Here is a 22,500-nt window from a genome sequence, read left to right as displayed (position 1 = left end):
TGCTCTTTTTAACGATGATTTTCACGCACACGCACACGCACACACACACGCACGCATGCACGCACACACACACACACACATACACACATACACACACACGCACGCACACACACACACACACACACACACACACACACACACACACACACACACACACACACCATGGACATGTGGCCACATGGCTGAATGGAGCACTGCCCTTGTTAAATCCTGATTCCAAAGTCGATCACGTTTTTGATGTTTTGTCCCCAGGGAGGAAGGTGGCAGCATGGTAAAGACGCTATTCTCCCAACGTGAGGGTCCGGGTTTGATTCCCGCTTTCGCGCTTTCTCCCAAGTTTGACTGGAAAGTCAAACTGAGCGCCTAGTCATTCGGATGAGACGATAAACCAAGGTCCCGTGTGCGCCACGCATTTGGCACGCTGAAATATAACCCACAGCAATACAAACGTTGCCTTTTCGCAGAATTCTTTAAAAGAAATCCACTCTAACAGGTGTACACATATTATACGCATGCACTCTGGGCCTGACTAAAGCGCGTTGTACTGTTCTGCTGCTCAGGCATCTGTAGTGTAGCGTACATGGATGTGTCCGAACGCTGTGACACTCCCTTTAGAAACTGAAACTGACACAAGATAATATCCATTGTACCACTTCATACCATACCGTCAGCTGTAATTAATGTTGTGAATGAACAAACGGAACATTTTCTATATCACCTAACAACCTTGCACACATCAAAGGGCGTGGAATGTGAGCTTGATGGTTGCAACCAGGTCTTTGAACACACATCCGCTACGATTTTTCTGAATTTCTGATTTGCTGCGCTGTCATTCCACAAAACAAATAAGAGTCTGCAGTCAGTTAGATTTTGTCTGTATACCGAAAAGACTTCGATACTGGTTAGTCGGCAATGTTTTAAGCTTGAATGTTTAGAAATATAATGTGAGTTTGAAGCTCAGTCGGTGATGACAATCAAACAGACAGACAGACAGACGTGCAAAGCCAGTCTTATACACGGAAGATAGGAAGGGAGAAGGTGGTGGTAGATGATGACCACTTTCACACAACTTGACTTTAAGTAAAGACAGATACCCATCTGGACTATCATTGTCAGTTCTTTTGACGATGAGAAAATAATTATAATTCCCGGATAAAACATCGCAACGAAACGCTGCAGCAGTGGTGAGTTAAACGACCTGATGGCGATCTGCCCGTTTGGTCAAGTTGTTCGTGGCTGTGGTCTTTCAAAGAAACGCTGCAGTAGTGGTGAGTTTCACGACCTGATGGCGATCTGCCCGTTTGGTCAAGTTGTTCGTGGCTGTGGTCTTTCAAAAGAAACGCTGCAGCAGTGGTGAGTTAAACGACCTGATGGCGATCTGCCCGTTTGGTCAAGTTGTTCGTGGCTGTGGTCTTTCAAAAGAAACGCTGCAGTAGTGGTGAGTTTCACGACCTGTAGGCATTTCGTCCTTAAAGTCAAGTTGTTCTTGGCTGTGGTCTTTCAAAGAAACGCTGAAGTAGTGGTGAGTTTCACGACCTGTAGGCATTTCGTCCTTAAAGTCAAGTTGTTCTTGGCTGTGGTCTTTCAAAGAAACGCTGCAGTAGTGGTGAGTTTCACGACCTGTAGGCATTTCGTCCTTAAAGTCAAGTTGTTCGTGGCTGTGGACTTTCAAATAAACGCTGCAGTAGTGGTGAGTTTCACGACTTGTAGGCATTTTATCCTTAAAGTCAAGTTGTTCTTGGCTGTGGACTTTCAAAGAAACGCTGCAGTAGTGGTGAGTTTCACGACCTGTAGGCATTTCGTCCTTAAAGTCAAGTTGTTCGTGGCTGTGGACTTTCAAAGAAACGCTGCAGTAGTGGTGAGTTTCACGACTTGTAGGCATTTTATCCTTAAAGTCAAGTTGTTCGTGGCTGTGGACTTTCAAAGAAACGCTGCAGTAGTGGTGAGTTTCACGACCTGTAGGCATTTCGTCCTTAAAGTCAAGTTGTTCTTGGCTGTGGACTTTCAAAGAAACGCTGCAGTAGTGGTGAGTTTCACGACCTGTAGGCATTTCGTCCTTAAAGTCAAGTTGTTCTTGGCTGTGGACTTTCAAATAAACGCTGAAGTAGTGGTGAGTTTCATGACCTGTAGGCATTTCGTCCTTAAAGTCAAGTTTTTCTTGGCTGTGGACTTTCAAATAAACGCTGCAGTAGTGGTGAGTTTCACGACCTGTAGGCATTTCGTCCTTAAAGTCAAGTTGTTCGTGGCTGTGGTCTTTCAAAAGAAACGCTGAAGTAGTGGTGAGTTTCACGACCTGTAGGCATTTCGTCCTTAAAGTCAAGTTGTTCTTGGCTGTGGTCTTTCAAAGAAACGCTGAAGTAGTGGTGAGTTTCACGACCTGTAGGCATTTCGCCCTTTAAATCAAGTTGTTCTTGGCTGTGGTCTTTCAAAAGAAACGCTGCAGTAGTGGTGAGTTTCACGACCTGTAGGCATTTCGCACTTTAAATCAAGTTGTTCGTGGCTGTGGTCATTTCCGTGAAGGGTGGTGTGGTCGAGGCGTCGGTCCTGTTGTCCTGTGTAGGCGTGTTGTCCTGGCTGGCGGTCCGAGGAGAAGGTGGGGTCTTCGCTGTGTCCTGGACGTTGGCGTGGTGGGGATGTCCGGGTTTGCGGTCCAAGAGGGATCCGCGCCACGCCCTGGCTTTGCTCGGGTGGTACGTGTGAGTAGTGGCTGGCGGCCCGAGGGGGGTCCTCGCTGTGTCCTGAAACGTTGCATGATCCCGCGCCCTTTCTGTACAGGACAAGTGAACGGGGTGGGTGTGGGAGAGGTGAGGAGGAGAATTACTATGCCACCTACGCACAGTTTGGTATCTGGGGACGACTGTCCCCGTTCCAGTTGACGGCGAGAGACAATGTACCCGGATAACATGTCGCAACGGAGCGCTGCACGTCGAGAGCACACATCCACCCGAGTCACTGGAGTGTGTGTTAATTCCCTTCTTTGCACGCTTCATCGCGTGGGCATGTGAAACGTAGTCTGGGTGGATAATCATGCATTTGCGTCACAAGCTTCTCACGTGTCAGCTGAAACAACCATGATTTCAGGTCATCTTTCTCTACCCCACCCCTCTCGCCCTTTCTCTTCTTTGTGTGTGTGTGTGTGTGTGTGTGTGTGTGTGTGTGTGTTTGTGTGTGTGTGTGTGTGTGTTAACTTTTTTTTTCTTTTCAATTCAGTATGTCAGTTACTTAATATTAAGTACGGGAAACGCCCGAAAGCGAATGTAAAGTTTTCGTGCAGCGCCTTCCTGGGTTATCATATGAAGGGATATTAATTGAAACTGCCGTTTCTGTTTTACGACAATACCAGATTATCGGCTGACACACACGAAGTTATAAATCCCAGGCTAACAAATAAGTAAGCCCCCGCCTCACCCAGTTCGCTCACCCTCTCCCCACTCTCAACCACCTCCCCACCCCTCCCCCGAACTCTCACATGACGTCAAAGAAAAGAACAAAGCTCCGGTAAACAACAGTGCGAACGTGTGGGAGCTTCCTCCCCACCTTCCCCTAACACCCCCGCCCTCTCCCCGTCCCCTCCCGCCTTCTCATATCTCAGCAGTAGGGGGTGGGCGCTGAAGCAGGTTTTTCAATTTTCAGTTTCAATTTCTCAACGAGGCGTCATTGAGTTTCGACTAATCCATATACGCGACACCATATCGGCTATATAGGAAGATGTCTGACCAGCAGCATAACCCAACCCGCTTAGTCAGGCCTTGAGTGCTTGCATTCTCATGTTTTTTTGTGTGTACCTATCAGAGTGGATTTCTTCGACAGAATTTTGCCAGAGGACATGCAACATTCTGGTTGCCATGATGGGTTCTTTTTCAGTGCGCCAAGTGCGTGCTGAACATGGGACCTCGGTTTGTCGTCTCATCCGAATCACTAGTTACGCTCAGTTTGACTTTCCAGTCAAACTTTTGGAGAAAGGGTTAGAGAGAAAAAATCCACTTCGATAGGAAAAACAAATAAAACTGCACGCAGAAAAAAATATTAAAAAAATGGGTGGCGCTGTAGTATAGCGACGCGTTCTCCCTGGGGAGAGCAGCCCGAATTTCACACAGAGAAATCTGTTGTGATAAAAAGAAATACAAATACAAATAGAGAGTTGTTCGATCTCACATTCTCACGGACTCTTTATAATTATTGGCAGCTGAGCGTCTTAACCATTTTGCCACCTTCCTCCTCAGGTGAAGGGACAGAGTAGAAAAGGAAAGTTATGGGGAGGGGAGAGGGGGGGGGTACGCTCCAGGATTATCTGACGATAGAAAAGACTGGGACGGACGTGGGGAGCTTAAATATCGTGTGTGCGTGTTGATGTAAAAAATGTATACGTTGAATGAGTTTGAAAGATGGGGGTAGGGTGGAAGCGGGGGACAATGGGGTGGGGAAGTCCCACAGTTTCAGTTTCAGTTTTCAGTAGTTCAAGGAGGCGTCACTGCGTTCGGACAAATCCATATACGCTACACCACATCTGCCAAGCAGATGCCTGACCAGCAGCGTAACCTAACGCGCTTAGTCAGGCCTTGAGAAAAAAAGAAAAAAGAAAAAAGGTGAATAAATAATAGATAAGCTTACATAAATAAATAAATAATAATTATGATATAAAAAAGGTAGTAGTAATGATAATAATATAATAATAATAATAAATAAATAATAACAACAAAGTCTTATGTGTGGCAAAGTGCTGGCCTCAGTAATGCTGTTTACTCTTTCTTCAACCGACTTAGTGGAATGAAAATGTACGTTGATACTTTATATCGGGCGCGTAAAATTGTCCGCACGTAATTTGGCTGTGTGTTTTTTTCAATGCCACCCGCCCACAAATACCGAAACACGAAGAAACAAAATGTCTGCACAGAAGAGAACACACACACACACACACACACACACACACACACACACACACACGTTGTTGAAACCAAGAAATCTTAAATAATTGCCGAAATCTTAAATAATTGCCCACATAGGAATGGGGGCTGAAACAAAGGGAAAACGGAAAGACAAAATTTTAATGTGGGTGTACCTTCCACTGTTCCCGGATTGCAGAGAGGTGAAGAGACCTAAGCTGGAGGAGGGAGGGGGAGGGGCAAGGGGTGTCAGGGGAGGGACGGGGCTGGAGGGAGGGGGAGGGGGGCAAGGGGTGTCAGGGGAGGGGCGGGGCTGGAGGGAGAAGGGTGTAAAGGAATTTTAAGGAAGCAAAGGGGGGGAATCAATCCGGCTCTACTGCGCTACACGATGCCGAAAAATATGGAGCAAGGTGGGTAAAGAAGGTTCAAGTTTCTCTGTCTGTCTGTCTGTCTGTCTGTCTGTCTGTCTCTCTCTCTCTCTCTCTCTCTCTCTCTCTCTCTCTCTCTCCCTGTGTGTGTGTGTGTGTGTGTGTGTGTGTGTGTGTGTGTGTGTGAATAAAAAAGATGTTTCTTTTTTTTTTCTTTTGCTTTGTTTGAGGTCCTATGGAGATATATAATCCATGAGGAAACTCACCCACCCTCTATTTAGTCAACGTGAGAAAAGCCTGATCAGTTTCCACGTGCAGTGCTGAGGTGGTTTGTGCACAGGGTGTAAGTATACACAGATAACAAAACAGTCTCTGGTGTTTGCCTGAAATCACGAGTAGCTGGGTTTCTCTCTCTGTGGAGTGATGGCCCAGAGGCAACGCGTCCGCCTAGGAAGCGAGAGAATCTGAGCACGCTGGTTGGAATCACGGCTCAGTCGCCAATATTTTCTCCCCCTCCACTAGACCTTGAGTGGTGGTCTGGACGCTAGTCATTCGGATGAGACGATAAACCGAGGTCCCGTGTGCAGCATGCACTTAGCGCACGTAAAAGAACCCACGGCAACAAAAGGGTTGTTCCTGGCAAAATTCTGTAGAAAAATCCAATTCGATAGGAAAAACAAATAAAACTGCACGCAGGAAAAAATACACACAAAAAAAAGAAAAGAAAAAAAAGAAGAAGAAAAAATGGGTGGCGCTATAGCGTAGCGACGCGCTCTCGCTGGGGAGAGCAGCCCGAATTTCACACAGAGAAATCTGTTGTGACAAAAAGAGAAATACAATACAATACAATAGTTCCCTTCTATACTTGACGAGCAGGGTATTGGGGGGGGGGGGGGGGGGGGGGGGGGGGACTGAGCTAACTCAGCGACTAAGCAATTATCGTCGTCGGTAGTTTTTTTTTGTAAACGATGCCCTGCATACATTGAATGATAACAGGCACTTCTGAACACCGCCGAAGTGACCCACTAGCAGTACAGTGTCTACTCTGGCGTGTGGCCCTCTGGCGACCTAACATCCGGATAGCTCGCTGTGTATTTCTAGCCGGGATTAAAACAGTCGAACCTAGGTGTGCCTATGTATGAAGGGGTTAGGTATGAGCGGTGTGGCATAGTATTGCCACTGAAACGGCGCGGGTGATGGGGCAGTAAAGAATTACAAAGAGTAAATAAAATACTAATTATGATGACGAATTTACGCGAGAAAAAAAATATATATCGAGGTCCCATAAGTAAGTGCATAATTCTTCTTCTGTCTGCCTGTCTGAACGTCTGTATGTACATGTTTGTTATACACAAGAATCCACACACTCTATAATAAGATCTGGTGAGAAAACTTGAAAGGGGTTATCCTGACGGCGCTGTGACTAAGCAGGACGTTTTATGCACAATGTGCTTTCATATCTGTGAAACTGCATGTTTGGTGTATATCTGTTATGCATATGTGTGTGTATGTGTGAATGTGTGTCTGCTTTTTTTTTTTTTTTTTTTTTTTTTTGCTTTTTTTTACATTTATTTGCTTATTTGTCATTGTTGTCTTTTTTTTTAAATTTATTTATCTATTTATTTTATTATTACTTTTTATTATATTATTATTATCTATTTATTTACTTTTTTTTCTTTTTCTTTTTTTTTCTTTTTTTTTTTTTGTACGCTTATAGTTGACTTCATCAAGTTTTTGCACCTTATACATATTATTAGTAGTAGTAGTAGCAGTTCTTTTTTATGGGTTTTTTTTTCTCAAGGCCTGACTAAGCGCGTTGGCAGATGTGGTGTAGCGTATATGGATTTCTCCGAACGCAGTGACGCCTCCTTGAGCTACTGAAACTGAAACTTTATGAACAATTACACAACCGTCGAGCTCATATCGAAGGCGCATCACGTTGTGTGTGACAGCCATTTGGTGTAACGAGCGGTTGTTTTTTTTTTGGTTTGTTTTGTTTTTCCTTTTCATTTTGTCCCTCTTGACTCGAAGGTGAGACCATAAGTATTCCTGTTTGAGAATGTCACGTTTTGCGTTGTTTACTTCGTACTACACACTAGCTCGGCTATATATTTATGCACGCACGCACGCACGCGCGCGCGCGCACATACACACAAACACACACACACGTTTTCACACATACTATATCACACACACACACACACACACACACACACACACACACACACACACACACACACACACACTACACACAAACGTTTTCACACATATATGTAGAATTGTAGATTGTGAGTTAGTTGTGTCGTGTGGGGAGGGGGAGGGGATAGCGGGGGATGGGGGGGGGGGGGGCTGCTGATGTTGTGGAACAAGACCTAATGGCAAGCAAGAAAAGGATTGGGCGAAAACAATCTAGTAGTGGCTGTGGAAGAAATAGAAGAAGAAAATAAAAAGGCTATGAACGTGACCATCTCAATAATTAACATAACTCTTTGTTGTATCTCCATGCGCGCAGTCTCTGCTGAAACAAACAAAACAAACACAAACACAAACACCACCAACAACAACAAAACTGGAAGAGGAAAATAATCTCAGTCATGGAATTTGAGGGCAGGCAGTAGAACTACTGTTGTCCGTACCGTATATATTATCTCAACGAACCCACATGGCCAAGGAAATGACAGGGTGAGACGGAAGGCAACTATACAGCCCAATACACAAAACAGGGTCTTTATTTTATTCTATTTATTTATTTTATGGATACGCCTTTTCTTCGCTGCAAATTCCGGTTTTGATGACCCCGCTGAGAAGAAAAATGGAACCAACGAATTTTTATTTCACGAGGGTAGTGGAGTAAGCACAGCTGCTTTTTTTAACATCCAGCCCTCAAATAATCATGAATGCCACCACCCCGGGTGGTGGTTGTGGGTTTGCGGGTAGTGTTGGGATCGGGTATGACAAACTGAAAGGTTGTGGGGTGAATGTTTCATTGAATGGGGACGTATTGTAGAATGAACAGGATCAAGGAGGAATATCTCTCTGCCGTTGACTTTAGCTGCGTTGAACTGCTCTCTCTCTCTCTCTCTCTCTCTCTCTGTGTGTGTGGTGTGGGTGGGGCGGGGTCGGGGGGGGGGGGGGGGGGGGGGGGGTCGGGAGGGGAGATTTATTTACGTGTATATTATCGCAAACCGTACTCTTTCTTTTTTTTTCTTTTTTTTTTTTTTTAACCGATTGTGCAGATGTCATCCTAACGACATAATGGGGTAAACTGTCACTTTCCTTACACAAGGCTTTCAAATTTAGGGAAAAGCTGTTCCTCGTGTAAGTGCACTGAAGTTTTCTTATTATTGCCCCCCCGACCCCCACCCCACCCCGCGTCCACCCCCACCCTCCGCCCCTCCTTTTTCCTCCTTCTCATTCTCCCCTGTGTGTTTGTCTTCTTCCACCTAACTCTTTCCTCCTCCTCCTCCTCTTCCTCCTCACTTATTCTTTGTTTGTTTGGTGGTTGTTTTTTTTGTTTTTTATCATTATCTGATTCGTATTGTCATTGTTGTTGTTGTTTTTCTCGTCGTTCCCATACTGGTGTTGTTAGTTCATTCATTCGTCCTCCTCTTCCACATTCTTCTTCCGTTCTTTTTTGCTGCTGCTGCAGCTGCTGCTGCTGTTGATGATGATGATGATGATGATGATGCTTATGATGACGACGACGTTGTTGTTGATGATGATGATGATGTTGTTCATGATGATGATGATGTTGATGTTGATGATGATGATGATGTTGTTGATGATGATAATGCAGTTGCTGTTCTCGTATTTGCATCACCACAATCGGTTCGGGTCTGTGTGTGTGTGCTTCAGCTTGCAATGCCTCTGCCCTGGGTCTGGAGGATGACACGATCACCAAAGCTCAACTGCTGGCCTCTTCCATCGCTGAGGGACTGCAGCTGAACTACGTTCGGTTCAACTGCTGTTCAGGTATTTTTTTTATTTTATACACACTCACATGCACACACCGACAATCTTACACACGCACGCACGCGCACACACACACACACACACACACACACACACACACACATACTGACTATCTCTCATGCCATAGCAATGTACATACATACATACACACACACACACGTGTGTGCGCATGTGTGCATGTGTGTGCAGCAGACAATGGCAGTAATTTCGGAAATTGGAATATATTAATTAAAAGTAAGCGCCAGCTTAACTGAATATAAAACAACATGTAGACATAAAGATGATATCTTACCCCAAAAAGAAGAAACGGCAAAGATAAAGAGGACAAGGAGAACAGAGAGAACAAATAATTATTGTGAATTGGGAACAGCACAAAAAGAAACTGCTACCAAACAAACAAACCATCACCAAAAAAACAAAGCATTATTGAATCATGAGCCACCACCTCGGGTAGCCGTCTTGTTGCAGTGATATCAGGGTTGTGTTAGTCACACAGGTGCCCTCCTATCTCCACGTACATGGATAGTTATCCCTCTTTGGCTATATAACACCACTTGACAGTTCATGTCACTACACTACACCCTACCCTTACTCTCCCCCCCCCCCCCCACCCCCCTACATGCACCCCCCTCACCCTGCAGGCCAGCAGAAACTAAACACAACATACAACATACCAGGTACCACTGAGCTAAAAATAGAATATATATATATATATATATATATCAATGACCAGGTACCCGTAGAGTTAAATTTAACGACCGGATGGCTTCCGTCCTTGATGTCAAGTATTTTTAGTGCTGGGGGGTGTTAGTGTTTTTGTGGAGGTTTCGTTGTTCCACCGAGGAGGGAGAGGAGTTGAACCGCATCATCCACGTACCCTGTCCTCCTTATCGTTCAACGCTCTCAGGCTCAGAAGACGCCACCAGTTTTACTGACGGGATAAAATTGACAGCGACAGGTCTTGTTTGTTTGTTTGTTGGGTTGTTTTTTTTCCCCAGGTCACACTCAACAGGAAACTGTCCATGTTCCCAGTCTTTCTCTTCAGGCAGACCTTCGGGGTCTCGTCCTGTCCACCATATAATACCTGCTGGCCTCGAAAGGCTCCAAGGTCCCTGTACGATCACACGTCTCAGAGTCTCTGTGTGTGTGTGTGTGTGTGTGTGTGTGTGTGTGTGCGTGTGTGTGTGCTTTTAAAAGCCTACCCATGCACGAGAATTTTCGTACCTCTTAAAATTCTGAAGACAAAAAGATATATATACGGGCACCTGGTTTGAATATTGTGTCACACACACACACACACACACACACACACACACATATATATATATATATATATATATATATGTGTGTGTGTGTGTGTGTGTGTGTGCATATATATATATATATATATATATATATATATATATATATATATATATATATCCGAGGAAGATTTCGTCATGTGAAGTTTGATGCAAAGCGAAGAGCAAGGACACCTTCTTTTGTGCAGAGTGTTCAGAACTGAATTTTTGCGCTTATCATTTATTTTTCTTCTGTTTTCTTCTCTTATTTATTTCGTTCACGTTTTTGCAACCTTTTTTTGTGTTACTGTGTTGTTGATAAATTCATCAAAGAAGCGTTACCCCTGGCACAGTATCTGTCAACGTAGTTGTCCTTATTTTCCAGATGTGCTGTAAGGAAATGCAGGCTTAAACTGGACCTGAAAACCGTGACTTTCGTGTCCTGCTATAAGCGACCAGCATTCATTTTCCCCCCAACAGCCTTTTCATTCTTTTAGTATTTGATTCTTTTATTTTTTATTTTAATTTTTTTTTTAAAGAACAATAATTCAGTGAACTTACACTAAAAGAACAGTCCTGAAGTGACTTCGCGTGCGTGAGTGTGCTTCAGCCTCTGTTGATCTTATACGTGGACGTCAGTGGGAGAGAATTAAGGAGACAGGAGGGTATGATACCATGGTGAAACTGTAAAAGGATACAGGTTGTTTTGTGCGGGTGCAGAATTTAGCAGGCGACGGTTACCCACTGAACTAATCCATCTCACCGAACATGACACCGGTTCTGTTAAGACAGCGCTTGAAAGTCTTCTCCTGGTCATATCCCCTTAATAGCCTTGCGTGACTACCGTGTCAGACACCTGTTGCAGTATTTTCACTGCATGGCGTAAACAGACTACCACTCATGAACAAACTGAGTGGGGACAGGATTTTTGACTCACTTGTGTAAACAAAGTGAGCCTATGTTTTAACCCGGTGTTCGGTTGTCTGTGTGTGTGTGTGTGTGTGTGTGTCCGTGGTAAACTTTAACATTGACATTTTCTCTGCAAATACTTTGTCAGTTGACACCAAATTAGGCATAAAAATAGGAAAAATTCAGTTCTTTCCAGTCATCTTGTTTAAAACAATATTGCACCTCTGGGATGGGCACAAAAAAAAAATTAAAAAAGAAGCCTAATTATATGCAAACTGCATTTACTGTTATATTTATATTTTTTGTATTCTCTAAACTTGGGACTTTGATCTCATATTCTGACACAACAACAAGAGCAGTCATTATTATCATTTTTTGTTCAAACGGGAACTTCATTTGCTAAGCATGGCATTTTTTATTTATTTTGCAAACGTTTTTGGTACAGATAGTAAAAAAAAAGGGAAATTACTCTGTAATTAATGCAAGGGGACTTAATTTGTCACAAGTGAGTCTTGAAGGCCTTGCTTCTCTTGTTTAATATATGCTAACAATAATGATGATAATAATAGTAAGAAGAATCATCAACATAATTATAATGTTTGTAATCATTATCTTCATAATACTGCCAACTTGCACACACACACACACACACACACACACACACATTCACACATACACACACACACGCTTTCACCCATTTCTCTGGACCACTCTACGTCCCTTTAACTTTTCTTTGTTTTTGACTGTGTTATACTTTTGGAAAACAATTTTTCCTGCTTTCATTTTCTATTTCTTTTCTTTCTTTTTTTCTTAAGACTTCTTGTCTGTTGTGTCTTTCTCTTTCCCCATTTTCTTTCTGGCAATATCCATTTCCCCCCCTGTCCTTTTCCGTTTTAAGACGGAAAAAGTTGTAAAAATTGGTTATAAACATTGTAATTCATAATCTACATTTCTTCGCTTCCGCTCTTCAACAGGCCTTTCTTTACGTCTGTTGAGAGAGGAAGAAATGTAGAGTATGGTTATATTACAATGTTATTTAAACAAATTTACGACTTTTCTGTCTTTGGAACGAAATGAATGGAAAGAACACAGGAGAAGATAATTATGTGGATATTGGCCCTCTTTCTCTCCCTTTCTTCCCCCCCCCCCCCCCCCACCCCCACCCCTTTTCACTCTCCCCCAGTCTCCCGCCATTCATCCCTCCCCCGCTCCCTCTTGGTCATGAACTAAAAAAAACATGTATGAAAAATATTTCAAAAGGCCTATTTAGCATCCTTCTTAATAGTCACGGATCTTTCATAGTGACCAGTCTTGTGAGAACTTGTTCAACACAGGTCTCGGTCTGAATACGGCCTTTTATTATTATTATTATGGATGGATGGATACGGATACTTATATAGCGCCTATCCTCGGTCGGAGACCAAGCTCTAAGCGCTTTACACACACGGAGTCATTTACACAACAGGCTGCCTACCTGGGTAGAGCTGACTGACGGCTGCCATTGGGCGCTCATCATTCGTTTCCTGTGTCATTCAATCAAATTTCAGGCACGCACAACTACACACTCAGACAAACATGTAACATTTAACATTTTACGTGCATGACCTTTTTGTTTATTTACCCCGCCATGCAGGCAGCCATACTCCGTTTTCGGGGGTGTGCATGCTGGGTATGTTCTTGTTTCCATAACCCACCGAACGCTGACATGGATTACAGGATCTTTAACGTGCGTATTTGATCTTCTGCGTGCGTATAGACACGAAGGGGGTTCAGGCACTAGCAGGTCTGCACATATGTTGACCTGGGAGATCGGAAAAATCTCCACCCTTTACCCACCAGGCGCCACCGAGATTCGAACCCGGGACCCTCAGATTGAAAGTCCAACGCGTTAGCCACCTGTTGCAGTATTATTATTATTATTATTATTATTATTATTCTTTCCTTTTTTTTCTTTTCTTTTCTTTTTTTTTTTTTAATAATCTTTCGTCGCTTATTGCCCAGCTGATTGTACGTGCTCGGCAGAAGGAAGGAAAAGTTGGAGATCAGTCATAGTAGTTCAGTGTGAAGAGTTGTCACAGTGAAAAGGCAGTCAGAGGCATCGGGGGCAGGCATGTATAGATATCTATTCAGACTTTGGTGGGTGGGGTGGGGGGGGGGGGGGAGAAGAAGAAGGGGTACGGGGAAGTATTGGTGAAAGAATAAGGATTGTCGGGAGGGGGGGGGGGAGGGGAACTGTTCTGGCATATGAACAGAGATGTCCTGAGAAAGCCTGAATCCCGCCAGGGTGTCGTTTGTTCGTTTTGCACAGGAATGGTTAGAAACTAGGCAAGCACTATAAATTAAAGGGAGGGAATAGAGTTGACTGGAAACGTTTGATGAAAGGGATAAAGTACCCAGTCATGACAGGTGCGTACGCAGAACGTTATGTTTAAGTCAAGAGTATGAAAATGGTGGGGGAGCTTCACTGTAGAAAAAAAAAATGAAATGGATAAATAGAATAAGATATATCAAAATATGAGATTTAGTTTTGAAAAAAGAAAAAAGAAAAAAGAATTATTTAATTAATTAAACATTACATTCCCGGCAGCAGCGGAAACCGGTGCATTGCGTGCCAGAAAGAATTTTCAGTCCAGCGATGCTGAATGCTGGAACAATATTGCACTATACGTTGCTTTCACATATTCCAGGAAACGATATATATATATATATATATATATATATATAAGTTCGTTGTTCTAGTTTAACTGAGAGAGACGGACAGACAGATACTTATCAAAGTATGAAATTCAAAACGCCTGTTGCATTTCAATTTGCTAATTTCGTTTAATTTCAAATTACATTTGTTTGTTCATTTGCTCCTTCATCCGTTCATTATTCTTTTTTTTTTCCTTCTTTTTTTCTTTTTTTCATTCAAATTCATATATTTAGTAACGGAACGGCTGAAAATATGCTCTTCTTTACCTAATAAAGGGAAGGGAAAAAAAAGGATGTGATGACAAAAAGAGCAGGAACAACGTATACGTTCTTATATGTTTTGAACCGAGTACAAACGCAGGTGTAGACAAAGCAAATAATTTTTTTTTCACCAGTTGCACTCAAACTACCATGGTGACGGCAGCGTTATCTGTTGACACACAGATGGCCATGGCAAAAAGACAACGGGGGGCTCACATAGAGACTGTGTCCACATACATGACACGTAGGAATTCAGTGACACAGTTCACAGCATAGTATAGCGCTGAGGGACATGCAGGGACGCGTTTGCTACAGTCTTGATCTGTCCTTATGTGGGGGTAAATGTGATATCTCAGTTGGAACTAAATTTGAAGATTACCGACCACATAGAAAACAACAACTCGACTTTCGGTAATTATAAACAAATCACATTTAACACTGTACTAAATCATTAAAAAAACAAACAAACAAACCCAGCATCGTCTTTCAAAATGTATTTGTATTTGTATTTTGTATTTCTTTTTATCACAACAGATTTCTCTATATGAAATTCGGGCTGCTCTCCCCAGGGAGAGCGCGTCGCTACACTACATGGCCACCCATTTTTTTGTCTTTTTTTTCCTGCGTGCAGTTTGATTTGTTTTTCCTATCCAAAATGCTTCATGACAATAGCCCGAATAAGGTCCGGTCCTTCCATCCTAAACTAAAACGTGAGCCTAAGCTGATTGGTTAAAGCCACAGTTACGACTGAAAACTAGTTCATGAGAAGAGACAAGTGGTTTTTTTTTTTTTTTACAGTCCTTACTAGTTAACCAGGTGTTGTGTCCTCATACCAGTCTGAGGTTGACACGTTCTCAGCTGAAAAATGACTGACTACCTACAAACCCCTCCCCTCCACCCACCCGCCCGCCCCCAACCCGACCCCCTCCCCCAACCCCAACCCCAACCCCGCCCCCCTAAAAAATAAGTTATAATAATAATGATCAAAAGGGGCACCTTTAGATAAACACACTGACACCTTATTCTGTCAAATGAAATATTCTGAAACGCCATCTGAATAATGGCTGTGTACCTTTTCTTCCCAAACGTCAGCGTAAGTTGACGGGCCAAACCAAAGCTACTGGTGACAACCAAACGACAAGACGCCCCAAGTTTTAACCAGACAGTTTTTTTTGTTTGTTTTTTTTTTTTTTGCTAAGTGTTACAACTGACACTGGTTCTTATCTTGAGGACAAAGCCCGGTAAAGACTACATCGTACGTTTGTTGGCATGTCAAATCAATTCACCATGCCTTGTTTTGCTCAGTGGATCAAACCTACCTCCTGGGGTCTTCAAAAGGCATGTTGACATTGTCTATGAGTGAGGTGTAAGGTTTAAACGTGTAGAAAAACAACAACAACAACAACAACAAAAACCCGTGCAAAGTACACTGATTCGTCACTGCTGTGAGTGCGTGTGTGCGTGCACGCGTGCGCACATGTAGAGAGAGAGAGAGAGAGAGAGAGAGAGTGTGAGATCGTGTGTCTTGTGCGCACCAGTGAACCTGCGTCACGCAGTGCGAAACACACGACCTCGCGCAAACCTGCATTATTCGCGGATAATGGCATGCACTCTTAAGTAGTTATGCCTGTCTTCTTGTGGGTTTTACCCGCAAAAAAAAAAAGTTCGGAAAGAAAAGGATTGGGCAATCAAAGAAGACGCAGGGAACACAAAAAGAAAGAGAGATAAAAAATTAAAAAAAAGTAATGATAAGATAAAAGAATGAAAGAAAGAAGAAGAATTAGACACATACCACAAGGCGTCCCCCCCACCCCCCCACGCACGACATGGATATCAGTGACATGAATTTCTTCGGCCTTGTTGCTTTACGCACGTAATACCCGGTTAGATGTCTCATTCCGAAGCTAGGTTTTTTGACTCACTTGTGTAAACAAAGTGAGTCTATGTTTTAACCCGGTGTTCGGTTGTCTGTGTGTGTGTGTGTGTGTGTGTGTGTGTGTGTGTGTGTGTGTGTGTGTGTGTGTGTGTGTCCGTGTGTGTGTGTGTCCGTGGTAAACTTTAACATTGACATTTTCTCTGCAAATACTTTGTCAATTGACACGAAATTTGGCATAAAAATAAGAAAAATTCAGTTCTTTCCAGTCATCTTGTTTAAAACAATATTGCACCTCTGGGATGGGCACAAAAAATAAAAAAAGAAGCCAAATTGTATGCAAACTGCATTTACTGTTATATCTATATTTTTTGTATTCTCTAAACTTGGCACTTTGACCTCTTATTCTGACACAACAACAAGAGGAGTCATTATTATCATTTTTTGTTCAAACAGGAACTTCTTTTGATAAGCATGGAATTTTTTTTTAATTTTGCAAACGTTTTGGTGCAGATAGTAAAAAAAGGGAAATTACTCTGTAATTAATCCTAGGGGACTTAATTTGCTTTAAAATGATCTTTCTCATCTTAAACAATACATTTTGAAATTATACTCAATACATAAAAAGCTTGGATTTTTTTTAAGTGTATCACAAGTGAGTCTTGAAGGCCTTGCCTCTCTTGTTTTTTTTGGTTTGATGTGTCCCTGTCATAAAACCCGATCTCTTTCCACGATGTTGCCTTACCCTTCCTTACCTCCCCTTTTGTATTCCTTCCATCCCAACGCCTCCACGTCCCTCCTCCCTCCTCCTTCCCACCTCACTCTTGTTGTTACGTCACTCTTTTGCGTTCACCAGGCATCTTTTTTTTTTTCTTTTTTTTAACGTCTTTTTTTTTCTCTCTCTCTCTCTCTTTTATTTCTTCTTTTCTTAAGCAAATTTTATGAGTTGATATGTATGGATCACTTGTTTTTTGTCGCCCATTTTGACATTGAACCTGACACTGTAATAATGAAATAAAAACAGAAACAAACAACAACAAAAAAAACAAATAAAATCCGTGCCTCTTTTAATCATTTATCAAAAAAAAAAAAAAAAACAAAAAAACCCTGATATAGTAAAACAAATAAATACAAATAGAATCGAAAAAAGAAGGAGAAAAAGAAAAAAAAAGATAACTGAACTCTTATTAAGATTTCGGTACATACCATCTTTCTCTTTTCGGGTTTTCAGTTGATAACACTTTTTTTGGCGTCCTTGTCTGCATTCTGCTCATAAGATTTTTTTTCTTTCTTTCTTATAATCCCTCCATTTCGCTGTTCAACAGACCAGCTGACCGGCGCGTGGTGCCCGGCCGTGGCAGAAGCGGGCCAGTGGTTCGAGGTTCGATTCTACCAGCCGTATAACCTGACGGGGCTCGTGTTGCAAGAGCCGGTGATCCAGGATGGAGTGCTCGGTGAGGGGGAGGACCCATACTCGCTGGACGCTTTCTCCCTTCACCTGGAGCTGGCGCAGTCCCCGCCAGGACTGCTTACCCAGTACGGCACGGCTGATAAGGTGAGTGTGGGTTGGGAGTCATCTGTGGTGAGGTGTGGTGTGGTGTGGCGGATGCCGATACGAGGGTTGAGTCTCGTACGTGTTGGCTGGGTTGACTGATGGATAAGTTACTTAACTACAAGTCGGGACTGTTGTTGTGTCTTTGTCTATATTACGTCGGATTTGTTTGTTTGTTTGTTTTTTGTTATTGTTTGTGTGTGTGTGTGTGTGTGTGTGTGTGTGTGTGTGTGTGTGCTTTTGTTTTTGCTTTTTTTAGATCTTTCTCTTTATCTGCCCCTGTACGTGTTCGTTGCATTTTCATCAAATGTACCGCACAGACCTGGGGCAAACAACAGAATGATGATCAGCATCCATCTCTCTCTCTCTCTATCTCTCTCTCTCTCTCTCTCTCTCTCTCTCTCTCTCTCTCTCATTTTCTAGCTCTCAGTTTCTCAATTTTGTTTTGTTTCAATATTTTGCTTTCACCATAGTATTCATTCGTTGATTCTAGCGTTTTGTTATGCAACGAAACTAATATGTTGACGCATTCACGCGTGTCATAAAGACCCACATGGCCAGTGACATTAAAGTGTCAAAGTTCTCTCTGTCTCTGTCTCTGTCTCTGTCCCTCTCTCTCTCTCTCTCTCTCTCTCTCTCTCTCTCTCTCTCTCTCTCTCTCTCTCTCTCTCTCTCTCTCTCTCTCTCTTTATCTATTCGTCAATTTTCCAGCCTAGAGGGCCGGATGTAAACTAGCACACTATGCTAATCCCATTACCATCTTGAAATAAAATTTTGTTCGTTCGTTCGTTCGTTCTGTGCATCTCTGTCAGACCAAATAAGTATGACAGTTTTTTGGTTCTCTTAGCTGAAGACATAATAATAATAATGATAGTATTTATATAGCGCTGAATCTTGTGTAGAGACAAATCAAAGCGCTTTCACACAAGTCATTCAAACGCATGCATAGCTCTAAAACTGAAGAAGAAACTGAAAACAAGGAAGAGGCAGGGGAGGGAGGCTATCTTGTGAAGAGGTGGGTTTTAAGGCCAGACTTGAAAGTGCTGAGTGCGGAGACCTGACGAAGCGAAAGAGGAAGTTCATTCCGAATGCAAGGTCCAGAGACAGAGAAAGAACGGCGTCCAACAGTGGAGTGTTTGAAGCTGGGTATACGTAAACATAGTGGATCCGAAGCCGATCGTAGAGAGCGAGATGGAGTGTAGCGGTAAAGGCAGCCACAAAGATAGGAAGGGGCAGATTTGTGAATACATTTATAACATAGAGTGCTGATCTTGTACTTTATTCTGTGTGAGACAGGGAGCTAATGGAGATGTTGCAAAAGAGGAGTGATGTGCTCAGATCGCACAAAGGCACAAAGTCCCCTAAGGGAAAGGTTTTTGAGTTTCTTCCTTCTCCATGCAACCCTTATTTACATGTGTAGCAAGAACAGGGGAAGTGCTTTGAATAACCTGTAATGGCCCTTGCTTTTCCATAAGAGCAACAGTCTGGCTCAGTACCTCTCCGCACCCCCTTTGCCTGGTTTAGCTTTCCGTCTTTTTTCACAGTTTTAGACTAAACAGGCGTTTAAGATCTATCATCGACTTTTTGACAGTAAGCATAATTATATCAGTTGTCCGGAAAAGGAAACCAAATAACGCTCATAGAGTTTCAGAAACTGGACCGGAGGAGTGAGCTATAGAACTATTTCCTCCTTCTCCTCCTCCTCCTCCTCCTCATCATCATCATTATCATCATCATGAGTCGTAGCACTCGTAGTAGTAGTAGTAGTAGTAGTGGTGGTGGTGGTGGTGGTGGTGGTGGTAATTGTATTCTTTCTTTTCTTCTTGTTGTTCTTGTTCTTGTTATTATTTTTCTTCTTTTCTTCTTGTTCTTGTTTTTTCTTCTTATAGTATTATTATTATTATTATTATTATTATCATTATTATTATCATTATTCCTAAACCAGGTGTTCACGGCCAACTACACCAATGGAGTGTACCAGCTTGACCTGGGTGAAGAGGTGACCGTCCGTAGGGTTCGAATCCAGGTGGCTAACTTCACCACCAAGCCATGTTTCCGCATGGAGCTCCTCGGATGTGAAGCGGGTAAACAACAATAAGTCTCCTTCATCCCTGTCTGTGATCGTTGGCACTTATTTTAGGTGGTCTCGACAGTGTGTGTGTGTGGTGGGGGGAGGTGGGGGGCTGGTGTGGGGGGGGGGGTGAGAGAGAGAGAGAGAGTGTGTGTGTGTGTGTGTGTGTGTGTGTGTCTTCTGTTTGTGTATGTGTGTACGTGTATGTGTGTGAGTGTGTGTGTGTGTGTGAGTGTGAATGTGCGTGCGTGTGTGTGTGTGTGTGTGTGTGTGTGTGTGTGTGTGTGTGTGTGTGTGTGCGTGTGTGTGCGTGTGTGTGCGTGAGTGCGAGAGAGAGGAAAGAAAGAGACAGACACAGACACAGACACAGAAACAGAAACAAAGCGCACGTGTGTGTGACTGCGTGCTGGATTGCATGTGTTAAAGTATGTGTGTGTGTGTGTGTGTGTGTGTGTGTGTGTACGTGTGTATGCGTGCGTGCGTGTGTGTGTGTGTGTGCGCGCGCGCGTGTTTAACATATTGATGATATTTTTCCCCCTCCCTCCCCTCAAGGCCAAGACCTGGTCCCACAAGGCATTGAGCCTCCTGTGGTCAGCCTGTCGTACCAGTCCCTGGAGAAAATGGAGCTCCAGTGCAGCCTGCAGAACGACCCGGCATTCGGCATCCAGTACCGGGTCCGCTGGTACATGGACGGCGTGAACCTCACCTCTGAACTGCTGCCAGACACACTGTCCTCGTCTTCCTACCCTGTGAACGCCAGCCATTTCATGAGTCTGCAAACGGTGTGTTTGTGGTGTTTGGTGTGTCTTGTGTGTGTGTGTGTGTGTGTGTGTGTGTGTGTGTGTGTGTGTGTGTGTGTGTGTTGTTGTTGTTGTTGTTGTTGTTGTTGTTGTCTTATCCTCTCTTTTCTGTAGTTGGCATTTCATGGTGAAGGTTTACGTACAAGGAAGAATGTGAACGCATAATAATTGAGATGAACTGTCACCTAACGCCGTTCGTCATGATATTTTTGGCCATTTAACTAATAACATTTTCATACATTAAGCTTATCTCCTCCACCACCACCACCACCACCACCACCCAAAAACTTAAATGAATCAAACTTTCTGGAAGGAAAAAAGGAAACAAGACATGTATTTGTCAGATTGACAAATCTTTTCTTTATGTCATTCAAAAGTGTATGAGTTTGCTGTATCGAAGTCACGAATGCTATGAAACATTAACACAGACACACCCTAAACTCACAGTACGTACCACGATAGGTGAGATCAGGAACATAATGTTTGACATAGAACCACATGCAGAGCGGCGCATTTCCATGCTTAACCCTTTCACCGCCAGTCAATTTAGAGTACAAAATTCCCTTGTGGTATAAACACAGAAAAGACAGTGGCTAAGAATAGCTGGGGATTTCCCCCTGCCATGTATAGAAACAATGGCCTATCCTACCACCGAACATAAAGAGCAGTAGGTTCATGGATAACAGATCCATGAATGGTCACCTTTCAGTGACATGGGTCCTCTACCACGCCTGTGCATAAATGCGAGCTTGGCGGTGAAAGGGTTAACACAACAACGAAAAGAACACAGATAGACTGGATTGAACACTAAGCTAATTCGGTGATGGCCTGTTGGTTTGAAACAGGTTATTTACGTTTATGAACAAAATGTTTGGCACATAATGATATGACAAAAATAATGAAGGTTTTATTTCTACTTGAATTAGTATTTTCGTAATTTCCAAGCAGAACTAATTCATCAATTTTGTTTTTGTTGTTGTTCTTCTTCTTCTCCTTCTTCTTCTTCTTCTTCTTCTTGTGTTGTTGTTCTTGTCAGTTGTTGTCATTATTAATGTCGCTGTTGTTTGCAGTACTACTGCGAGATAGAGGCCTGCTACCAACCCCTCTGTGGCGAAGTTGACGGGGAAGCCAAAAAGAGCAACATCTACCGTCCTGAGATTCAGGTCAGTCTGTCTTTGTTGATCTGGTAGTAGTAGGGATGATGATCAGTCTGATATGTTGTTGATCGTGAAGTGATAAGGACGATTGTCAGTCTGTTACATTGTTGATCTAATGATGATAAGCATGACAATCAGTCTATTTATAAATTATTGTTTTTTCTAGAAGTGATAAGTATAATGGTCAGTCTGGTATAATTGTTGATCTGGAAGTGATAAGGATGATGGTCAGTCTGTTATGTTACTGATACCAACATTATAATGATGGTAATCTGTTATGTCGTTGATATAGAAACGACTAAAAAAATATGATAGTCTGTTTTTTAATATATATATATATATATATATGGGGGGGAAGGGGGGAGGGGGTGTTAAGTATGTTCGTACCAATTGTTTAGTGGTTTTTATACACTTGGTTAAAACAAAGATGGATTTTCTTTCAAGAAAGAGAGAAGAAAAAAAAAACTAGGAAAGAAAACCACATAAAAAAAAACCCAACAACAATAACTACAAAAACAGAAGGACAGAGCAATCCATGAATACGTGCGCATAAATGTATTCTTCTCTTTATTCATTTATCTATCTATGAAATAATTTATATGGGTTTCTTTGTTATGGTGTTGCGTTTCAGTGTTGGGTTGCGGTACGTTCCATGATAGATTATTTTGTACTCGTGGAGT

At 42.7% G+C, this 22,500-nt stretch overlaps 1 protein-coding gene across 1 annotated transcript in view; it reads left to right on the top strand.

Moving 5' to 3' along the window:
* Positions 1 to 22,500, top strand: part of LOC143293423 (uncharacterized) — a 216,608-nt gene that overhangs the window by 17,277 nt on the left and 176,831 nt on the right. The window contains exons 2-6 of the mRNA XM_076604273.1: positions 9,107 to 9,223; positions 17,566 to 17,795; positions 19,738 to 19,876; positions 20,416 to 20,645; positions 21,734 to 21,826. Coding sequence (XP_076460388.1) covers positions 9,107 to 9,223; positions 17,566 to 17,795; positions 19,738 to 19,876; positions 20,416 to 20,645; positions 21,734 to 21,826 — 809 coding nt within the window. The remainder of the gene's footprint in view (positions 1 to 9,106; positions 9,224 to 17,565; positions 17,796 to 19,737; positions 19,877 to 20,415; positions 20,646 to 21,733; positions 21,827 to 22,500) is intronic.

The sequence above is a fragment of the Babylonia areolata genome, chromosome 19, assembly GCF_041734735.1.
Source record: "Babylonia areolata isolate BAREFJ2019XMU chromosome 19, ASM4173473v1, whole genome shotgun sequence".
Taxonomy (NCBI): domain Eukaryota; kingdom Metazoa; phylum Mollusca; class Gastropoda; order Neogastropoda; family Buccinidae; genus Babylonia; species Babylonia areolata.
The sequence above is the reverse complement of the archived record's forward strand: the minus strand, read 5'-3'. Positions and strand labels throughout refer to the sequence as shown.